Genomic DNA, 10,708 nt, shown 5'->3' on the forward strand with positions numbered 1-10,708 from the left:
AGTCGAATAAGATAATCACAGGTAATATTGTAATATTTAACAATGTTATATTTCATTTATTAATATGCACAGATAATAAATTAATAAAGTGTGCAGAGACAATAAAATAACACTTTGTTCACATATACATACAAATGTTGAAAATTCTAACTAATTTATTGCAAAACTATTACATTTACTATTTTTACGAAAAACTTCTACGCTTCTAATTGTAATTGTGCTAGTAACCCTTCTATACATTTTGTATCTTCTTTTACATTAGTAACTTTAGATTCGTACTGTTTTTCAATCTGATTAGCCACCCATTCACTTAGCTTAATGATTTCTTTCCTTTTTGGAGCAGGACATTTTTGTGAAAGAGCAATGTTATTTGTTGTCTAAATATTAAAAAATAAAATATATTAATATCACATGATAGTTTTAATTTCAATAAAAAAATTTGTGAAACTTATTCTTACTAGTAACAGTCCATAAAGTGCTCTTATATTATTAGGATTCAATTTTATTGCTTGACAAAAGTATGCTTTTGCTAAAAGCATATTATCAAATCCACCCTAAAAATAAAAAATACAATAATTATTCATTTATTTATTATATTTTGTAATTGAAAGTATTACTTGTGAATATTTAATTTCTGCATAACGTTGATGTAATAGATGATTATGAGGATTGTGTAAAATCAATTCTTCGACACAAGTAGCAGCTTTACTATATTCCTGTTCTTGCAAGTAAAGATCACAAAGTTCATGCCATCCTTCTTGATCACTCATAAACCTGCAGGACAAATTCAAAAGTTTATTATTATTTTATTCAGAATAAGGTACATATAGATAATTTCTTAAGTATATACTTTTTTAGATATCCAGATAATTCTACAATAGCTTCAGGTATTTGGCCCTTTGCTTTCAAAATAGCAACACGTCGCTTTCTTGGAGCTGCATTTGTTTCATCACGTTTGATTATTGAGTCTAAGACTTCTAAAGCTTCATCATACCTAGAAATGAGGTATTTTTATGATTTGTGATGAAATTTATTAAAAATTTTAATAGTATACTTACATTTCTAAAGCTTCTAAATGCATAGCATGGTATTTATGAACTCTCAAGCTTCCTGGGAATTCCTTCACCAGAAGTTTTAAACAATATTCTGCTAATGACAGCCGATAACAATCCAAAGCAGCTATGCATACTTGCTCCAATACCAAATATTCTGAAAAAATGCAGTTGTCATCAATCAATGACAAATATTTTACTCAAGTAACAAAGCAAAAAATTAATTACTTTCATTTCCTAACTTGTCAACATGGGGCATTAAAATTGACTCATATATTTCTACAATATCCTTACTTCGACGTTCTGAATTTTCTCTCCAATTTCGCAAAAAATCGCGAGCATCTGAAATTACAATGTCAACATAACCTTTTCTTATAAAAAATTATATGTATTGGTTTTGCAACTGTCTCTTTGAAAGCTTTGCTCTTTATAAGAATAACTGATATACCTGACCAAGACAGATCATCATAAATTCCAGCCATTTTAAATATATAATTGAACTATTGTATCTGACAATCGATAGTTGTCATCAGGTTGATACCTCTGGTTAACACTAATGCCTAAACACCAATGTGCATTCGGCATACTGGTATTATACTTGCTAGTACTATAGACAGGAGGAGGGGGGTCGTGGCCGATCGAGGTTGACGCCAACACCAAGGTTATATATGTATATGTATATATGCATATATGATGTTTGTATGTAGGTATATGTATGATGTATGGTTGCATGTGTGCATGCTGTATGTAAATATGTATGTATGTATTTTGACCTTCTAAATCCATATCTGTGAGGTTTTCAGTCGTAGAAGGTATTTCAAGTTATTAACAAATTAATTACTTTAAAAAAGTTCATAACATTTTTTATAAACAAGTTTTTGCTTTTAAAATTAAGAGTTAAATGTTTTATTAAGTAATAAATTCGCGGGGTTTATATTTTCAATTTGAATTTATTAATTCAAATTTTTAATTTTCAATTAATAAATTCAAATTGAAAAAATATTGATTCTAACCAAAAATATCACAAATTAACTGAAAAAATTCGCATCGAAAACAAATTTAATTGTTTATTCAGTTGAAACTTTTTTCTAATTGAGCTACATAAACCACCAGAATACCGAATGATTTTTTACTTCTTCAAGAATACAACAGATTTGAAAATTATAATAATATACATTATAATGAAAGATATCGTTAATTTACTAACAAACAAACGAGTGATTTTGAGAAATTAATTGTTTAAACCTAGTCACCTTTTTTGCTAAACAGATATCGATTGCTGTAAGTATATTAAATCTCTCTCTTTTTAATAACGAACAATACTTTTTTTTATTATTGAAAAATATTTATTGGAATTAAAAATATAATGAATTTCCGAGAGTAAAAATCACGACGGCACATGAGAACGGGAAGCGCATGAGCCGCCGGCTCTAGCCCATCGTACACGTGCACTTTGTTTCAATCAGAGTTCGTTTTGTAATTAACTTGTATTCTGAATTACTTAATTTTGAAGAACAATCTTCAACTTACTACTCACTATGACCTAATTTGTTTCGTTGTTGTTCATTGTTTTTTTTTCGTTGAATAAAATGCTATCGTAAATGTTTTTTACTGCGTAGAAATGAAATCGCAGCTACGTTCGATTTTGATTGCATACATTTTTAAAGTATTTGAATTTTAGATTCACAAAAGGAACAGCAAAGAATGTTTAAAGTAATACAAATACAAGATTCTCTTGTACACACTTCACCGATACAATTGAAAACTAGTTCATCAACTGGCGCACCAATTATACATTCTAGTAACATTATTTTATTTTGTAAATATCAATACAAATAAATTCGATGATATTTACAATGTCGAGATATTTTTCGTCAAAGATTTTTTGCAAAAAAGCTCTATATCAATTATATGCGTACATTTCTATCGCAATAATTTGTAATAAGTATCACACATTGAACTGTCATTTTTTTAAGTGCTAAATAGAACACGTGGATGCAGATCAATGTTTTTGGATCGTGTATTTTGTTAAAGCAAATAGAACATTCATCATCCTACAAAAAGAAAATGAATATTATTTCAAATTAAAAAAAAAATGAATAAGCTTGTTGCTTTATCAGTGGTTTGAAGAAGTATAGTTCCAGATAATATCCATCAAAGCTGTTGAAAAACCGTCATGTTTTTATTCAGATAATTTTTATAAAATAATTTAACTAAAAGTATTTTAATTAAATGTAGTTATTTCAATTTATTTGTAATGCTTCCAAGTATGCGTTCAAGCAGTCCTGTACTTCCTGGCAACAAAAAAAAGAGGTGAAACCTACATGATTATGTATTACTTATGAATACAAAAACACTGTAGATCCAGGCTATTCAATTTAAAAATATGCGCCTTCCGAGACAGTTAATCCTTATATTTCAACTTTTGCTATAGTATATATAGCTCGATCTTATCATACACCGCGGTATGGGTACGGCCGATACGGTATCAGTATAGTATATCGATCGTGACGTATATACGGTACCAAAAGTTATAGAATACTACTCCAGAATGCAGTACATACTTCTTGAGTCTACGCTATCTACTGATCTTTTAGGTGCATATATCGCTGTAATGAGAAATAATTATTTAATTATTTTAAACGATTCGTTATAATGATGTTTTAATTGGATAGAAAAATTGCACAGGATTTTCGCTAACTATTCAATATAATACATTTATTTTTATAAAACCGAATTAAAACACAATGCAGATTCAATTTCTATTGATCTTGAAGTGTTCAACTTTTGGAATTTTCTTATTAATGAAATCATAATTGCGCGGAATTATTAATGAGTTTTGCTATACTCACTAATCACGCGCTCTTTTTCTATGATTTTTCAGATCAATTTTTGTTGATTTTCTGCTTAATTCTTTCATCCTCAATATATATATAGATGCTTTTCTATTGGGAACATCATCAATTATTATTTGCCCCGTCGGAAATAATTTATGCATAAAATTATAATAAATAGAAATCATTAGTTAGAAATATTTGCTAACAGTTATTTATAATTTATAACCATTTATAAACATCAGATTCTGTACACGTATTACGATTACAAAGAGTTATTTTCTGTTAAAAAACTATCGTTATTAAATAATAACAGTTTTTTTCAGTGAGAAATGGTTATTTAGATTTTTATTCACCGAGACAAATTTATTTTAAGAAATAATAACTATAAATAAGAGTTATCACCAATTATCTATTAAAATAAAAAATTAGTAACTATTACTTACAGTTAATTGAAATTATTAATTTGCCAGTACCAGACACGAAAAAAGTACTTATAGGTGAAAAAAATTTAGTGATAATAACAATATATAAGTGTTTAAAATAATTCTTAATTATCACATATATAATAACTATTTATCACAGTTGTAAACAAGTATTTACATTTTTGAAATTGATTTAAAAACTATTCATAAGTGCTATTAATAGCACATTTTTTTACGATAGGTGCATTTTCGAAATTGTTTATAATTGTTTATTGCTGTATATAATTATTACTGACAGAAAAAAATATTAATAACTGTTATACATATTTAACATATAACGTTTATAATAATATAACTAACTATTTTAAACTGCAAATAACTACGTGCAGCAGTTTTACCCAAAAATTATTTCTAACAGGGTGAGAATAACATTTGAATTTGTGTGCAGGTCATATTACTTATTTTGATTTTGTAGAAATATAAAAGTAAAATCACACGTTAATTACTGTATATGAAAGTAGGAATATAAATTTTATAATCTGTGCTATTCATTTGCCAGCAAGTCTTGTTAAAAACTGTAATATAATCATGGAAAAATATCAAATGAATAAAATATTTAAAGTCTTTAAGATGTATGTCAAAAATAGAAATCTCTGTTTCTGTTATTATTTACATTGAAAAATAATTATTGATGACATGGGATTACAACATTCTGTTATATTAATCATGTTTATAGATAAATAAAATTATGCATTTATTAACTTTATTTATCAATATTAAACTTCTTGATTTGATGTTTGTTTAAAAAAAATCAGAATTTAATTATTATATTAGAATGTATGTTAATGTATTCACATCCCACTGATACTATATTAATTTAATGAAGTATCTATCCACGCTATCTAATTTTATGGTAATTTATACCTTAATATTAAAATGTTTTTCTTTTAGTTGTTTATAGAAAATAATTTCCATTGCTATAAAAATATTTATTTCTTTTTACATGTATAAATAACAATAACATTATGGTTTTGACGAAAGCTTAAAAATTTTGATTATACTTGTTCAATGGACTATTATTGCACATTTTCTCTTTTCATGTTAATTTCCGAATCATATATCCAGAGAGAATTTTATTGAAGTGAAATATGACAAGGGTTGGAAGTAAATTCATTTTTTCATCATCATTTCTACTAGGTATAAATAATAATTTAATTGTAAAATTTCATCAAATTAAGAAATAAGAATATATATAATGTAATCATAATTCTATAATATATGGATTATTTCCAATTCAATAGAAGATCCATTTTATATTTTGGTTGCTTGATTTGCTTGTAATTCTTCTATCTTCCTGAGTTCACGTTGAGCATTAATTTCTTCTATCCATTTTTCAACCATTTCTTGTTTCTTCGATGAAATTGTAGGAAAATGTTCCATTTTTATCTTGTTTATTTCCTTTTCAAATATTTGTGGAGAATTAAAATAATGGAACATCGCTACAGGAAATGTCATATACATAAACATTTTACAAACTTCCCATGTCCATTTTGGCATAATTTGCACCATCTTGGATACCTAAAAAGAAAGGAAACTGATAAAATGTCTAGAAAAATATTTTCTGATATTACATATCGAATTCTTTAGTCATAAATCACTGAATATTTCAAATTATGATGTTAACTTATATACTTATAGAACAATTATCAAATTTTCATATTAAGTGAATGAAAAGTCAAGTGACAATATTGTTAATATATGGTTCGATAATTTTATGTGAAAATTATTGAGGGATAATACCTTAAATTTTTAATACGATCGCTATAAATGTTTGCAACTGTTTATTAGGGTTATGGTCAAAATTCGTTTGTGTCTTCTGCTACGTAATCTCAACGAACCTATATATCAGTACTTTTACGTAGACACTTACTTATATGTATGTTGTGCTTGTGTTTAATTCGTGGGTAAGTTAGATCTACTACTACATCGACCTGCTAACATGGTGTTTTATAGTTTGTGCAATATCCGTCACGAGCCGCCAGTTATCAGCTTTTTGAAAATTTGAAATGAATACAGTCATATAATTTGAAAACCATTATATGTATATATATATTTAAAAAAATATCATTATTAGAAACATATCAATTCTAATTTTCACTCGCTCAATACATTTTTCAAAGCGGCAATCACATTTTAGTCGTCAAATATTATGTATATGAATAACATATAGCAATGTTGTTTACTGTTTTAATAATATGGATCAATAGATACTTCATGTTTGAGATCTATATAATTATAATTGCAATTTACTTAACTAAAATTTTCAATTTAAAAAGATTACAGGGTTGATAAATTTTCAAGAAACAATAAAAATAGTAAGTTGCATTTTCATATGACTTATTTTGAAATATACACATGAACTTATTGCCTTTACTTTGCTTCTAAAGATGATGCATGTATGTTATACGTCCTAATAAAATACTTATATAGACGGGTAACTATAGAAATTAAGTATTTAGTAGAAGTGCAAGTATATGTTGTATATATACAAAATATGCAGATACATAATATTGAATATTTTGATGATTAAAATTTTTCAAAGTATGAGGTTCGGCAAAACATGAAGATTTATTATCTATACGATTGATTTCTAACTTATTGATGAAAAGTATTTAATGTTTTATTCATTTTATTTATCAAAAATAAATAAAACGAATAAAACTAGATAAACAAGATTTATTTCATCATTAGCATATCAAAATATGGTGGCACTTTTACCACCCTATAAGAACGGAATACTGATTTTTTTATATCCAAATACGATATTAAGTCCTTATTCAAAGTCAAAATCTGAATCTGAAATAAATGAAATTGTAATGTGAAAAACGTGATATTTTTATATGAACAAAATTGTAAGGGATTCTATGGAAGCTAAACTTGAATAATTTATTATCAGGCATTAATTGTATCTATGAAAATTTTGTTAAAATAATTAAAAATAAAAAAGTTTATAAAAGTGTCCTGCTTTACCTTACACAATATACACTTGCACGTACCTTTTATTTGTCATACATTTGCATATTATGCACCAGTTATTGAATTTGTACGCAGTTATAGATGATCAACATATATGTCATAAGCGTGTTTATTGTATAAAATTTTACCAAAATAGTTTGATAGCGAGATAGATATAAGATACCTTCTGAAGGAGCCAAGCTTTTTATTTATATTTTTTTCCATTAGGTGTGGCAATCGTGAATTGAAAAAGGTGTTAACGTGTTTACGAGTTTTTTACACTCGAATAATTTATAATTTATCTTCGATTGAGTATTATATGTACTTTAAATGTCAAGAGAAATTTAACTGCTAACTTTGTATTTGAAACTTTGGATCGATGTAAAAAAGTGTATTTTTTCTATAATAACATACATTTTTTTGTTTTATTTATGTTACAACCTCATTTATTTATAATAAATCACAAAATTAACATTGTTTAAACTTATTTACAAACTTCGAGTGTATTTCTTAGAAATATTATCTTTCATAGTAACGTCTTTGGGTATTTCATAATAATGTTTTCTTTCATAATTATGTCTCTGGATATCTGTTAATTATGCATGCATTTGAGATTTTCTTGAATATTTTACAGATAGTCCGTGTTTTGTACTGACTACAATTATCATAAGCTTATTTTTATTATAAGTATGATTGTGGTTAAAAGTTCAATTGATATCAAGATAGATATTTTATTATTATACTTTGAGGTCGTAATCTAAAAATTGAAAACGGAAAAATAAGAAGTCAATCGATTTGGGTTTTGGCACCACCGCGTCCTTTCTATGACATACATAGCATGTATTGAAGTCTTCTCTGGATGCTGGCTATATTCTAGTAACACAGTTTTCAGTTGTTCGAGAGAACGCGAGTTTGTTTGGGAGGAAAAAGGGGGGGGGGCATCTCCCTCTTGGTTAAGAGTATAGAGTCGGTCCTACGATACGTGAATATGAGAGACTGAAAATGTAGTGGTTCCGACCTACAATGGCGCAAATAGCGTAAACTTTCTCCCCTCTCATGTCGTTTGGAGTTCTTTCGTTCTTTAACTTTTCCATTCTTTTGACATCGATTGAATATTATCTGTAGATCTTCGTTTCAATAGCATCGTTAAAATTGCCGTTGAATTATCTCGGTCAAGAAATTTTTGCTGGAAAGCAAAGTACACGTTTTTTTTTGTCGAATCGGAAAATGGTTTGTTTTAATCTTTGATACAAAACTTATAGATTACTTCTGGTACCGAGTATCGTAAACACAATTCAACCCTTATCAATGTGAAAGAAAAGTTTAATGTCTTAAACTAAAATAATTTCTAAATTTGTCGCAATGCCTGAGTGCACTCAACCTTTACTACTAATTTTCCGTTTGCTAGCTGGCACAAATTTTTCACTGTGCTGGTGTCAAAATGAACAACTTTGAAACTCAACAGCCGCATGTAGTTAATTCTTTGTTCTGCAGATAGAGCATGATGAGAGGAGACATTGCGAGTTTAGCAAAAGAATAAAAAAATATAAAATAAAAGTAAAAAAATAAAAGGAAAATATCTAGCAGAACAGGGAAAAAAATACAGAAAAGGGAAAAAGACACAAAGAAAAAGTTGAAAAGACCAGCGAATAAACGCCAGACGTGGAAAATCGAACGAGTAGAGCAGCAGCGAATCGCGAAAGAAAGAAAGGCATGGTGGAACAAAACAATAATAACGATGAAAGAGAAAAGCAGCGCGCAAAGACGCGTGAAAAAGCAGTAGCAGCAGTGGCGAACGAGGAAGAGAGAGAGAGAGCGAGGGCAGGCTAGCCCAGGCTCTTTTGCCACGCCTGCACGGCTCACCTCACAATGCAGCGGATTAGCGATTGTATTGATCCGCCCTCCTAGGATAGTCCCTAGTACCCCCTTTCTTCCTCTCTCTCTCTCCCCCTCGAGAAGGAGCTGCGTTTTGGCCGCGCGCACTCATCCCCCTTTCGCCTGCCTGCACCTATACACACAACCTTTCCACCCGCACACAGCTCCGGACACGACCCTTACCTTGCTTGCCTCCTTCTCTTATACCAGTATTTCGCTCTCTCTCTCTCTCTCTCTCTCTCTCTCTCTCTCTCTCTCTCTCTCTCTCTCTCTGTCTCTGTCTCTGTCTCGACGCTATACCTATTTGCCTCTAGTTTTCGTCTCTTTCCTTTTTTTCATTCTCGACTCTACCCAGGCGTCTAACTTATTTTTTCTCTTTCCTTTTCGCTCGCCACATACTTTTTTGTTTAGCACTCAACAGACCTGTTTTACAAAAATTTGAACCTCGTTTCTTTATTCCGTTCAGTGCAAGATCAATTAGCGTTGTGTCTAGAAACGAAGCTGAGAATTGCACACGGGTCGCGATTTGTGATGCGAGCTGAGGTAGGACTTCAAGTTCTAGAATGACGTTCATTTGGAAAGGAAGGCAAGGCTCGCGGTAGAAGCTCAATCTCGGAGGCGAAAATCCCTGGCGTGCTTGCAAGGACGAATATTGATATAACTTGGCGAGCTCTCTCTCTCTCTCTCTCTCTCTCTCTCTCGTTTGTCTCGCTCGTCTATTCATATATATCTTGGAGGGCAGGCCAAGCGAGTCCAGCTCGCACGCACACGGTCGAACTCGTGGCGCGGCTTTATATCCCGAGAGAAGAGAGCTTCCGCCTGGCTCGCTGGTACGTACGTACGTGCGACAGACAGACGGGGCCGAACTGGATGCAAAATTAACCGCAGCCGGAGGACGAGAACGCGCGCACGTTCTACTTAATTCCCGGGCACGTAGGAGGCAGCGCCCGCCGTGAATGTGCCCTTCTTGTCCACACACACACACATTGCGTTGAAATAGTAAATACTGCCCACTCGCTCTTCTTCTCTCTCTCTCTCTCTGTACTTCGCAGCCGTGCATGCCTTCAAATTTATGCCCGAGAATATACGTACTCGAAACTTGTTTAAGATCAAACGCGTGAACGATACACTCTCACGAGCTCCAACGCTCGCCCCATGTGGAATTTGGAAAAGTTTACCGAGCGACTGGTAATTTTTTTAGACTATGTCGCTTACACAACTGTTAATATTTCGTGCTACAAATATTGACCAAGCGAAGCGAAGCTGCGCTTGTTGACACATTTGCGAAATGTGCATTTACAAAATGAAACTATGGAAGCCAAGCCATGGATCTCTCATAGAGCACGTTATAACGGCATGCAGCGCAGCGGACAAAATCGTCTCGTTGGATACCGAAAGAAAAGCGCTGCCGCTCCGATTGGAAGAAAAGACGCGTATGCAGCTGTCAGCGGTCTGGAGAAAGAAGCGTCAAAATGGCTCGGTCGAGCAATCGCCATTTTACCGGCAG

General features: G+C 30.9%; 1 protein-coding gene across 1 annotated transcript; it reads right to left on the reverse strand.

Annotated features, from left to right (window-relative positions):
• Window positions 1-31: 31 nt before the first annotated feature.
• Window positions 32-1,635, reverse strand: LOC131663204 (ER membrane protein complex subunit 2-A-like). Its single transcript, XM_058933432.1, has 7 exons — window positions 1,501-1,635; window positions 1,281-1,394; window positions 1,059-1,209; window positions 851-994; window positions 618-774; window positions 459-554; window positions 32-377 (listed from the first exon to the last, which is right to left on the reverse strand). Exons 1-7 carry the CDS (start codon window positions 1,532-1,534, stop codon window positions 198-200), a joined length of 876 nt encoding a protein of 291 aa, XP_058789415.1. The 5' UTR covers window positions 1,535-1,635; the 3' UTR covers window positions 32-197.
• Window positions 1,636-10,708: the final 9,073 nt, after the last annotated feature.

This window comes from Phymastichus coffea, unplaced genomic scaffold (assembly GCF_024137745.1).
Source record: "Phymastichus coffea isolate CEN01 unplaced genomic scaffold, Cenicafe_Pcof_1.1 PCOF00031, whole genome shotgun sequence".
Taxonomy (NCBI): domain Eukaryota; kingdom Metazoa; phylum Arthropoda; class Insecta; order Hymenoptera; family Eulophidae; genus Phymastichus; species Phymastichus coffea.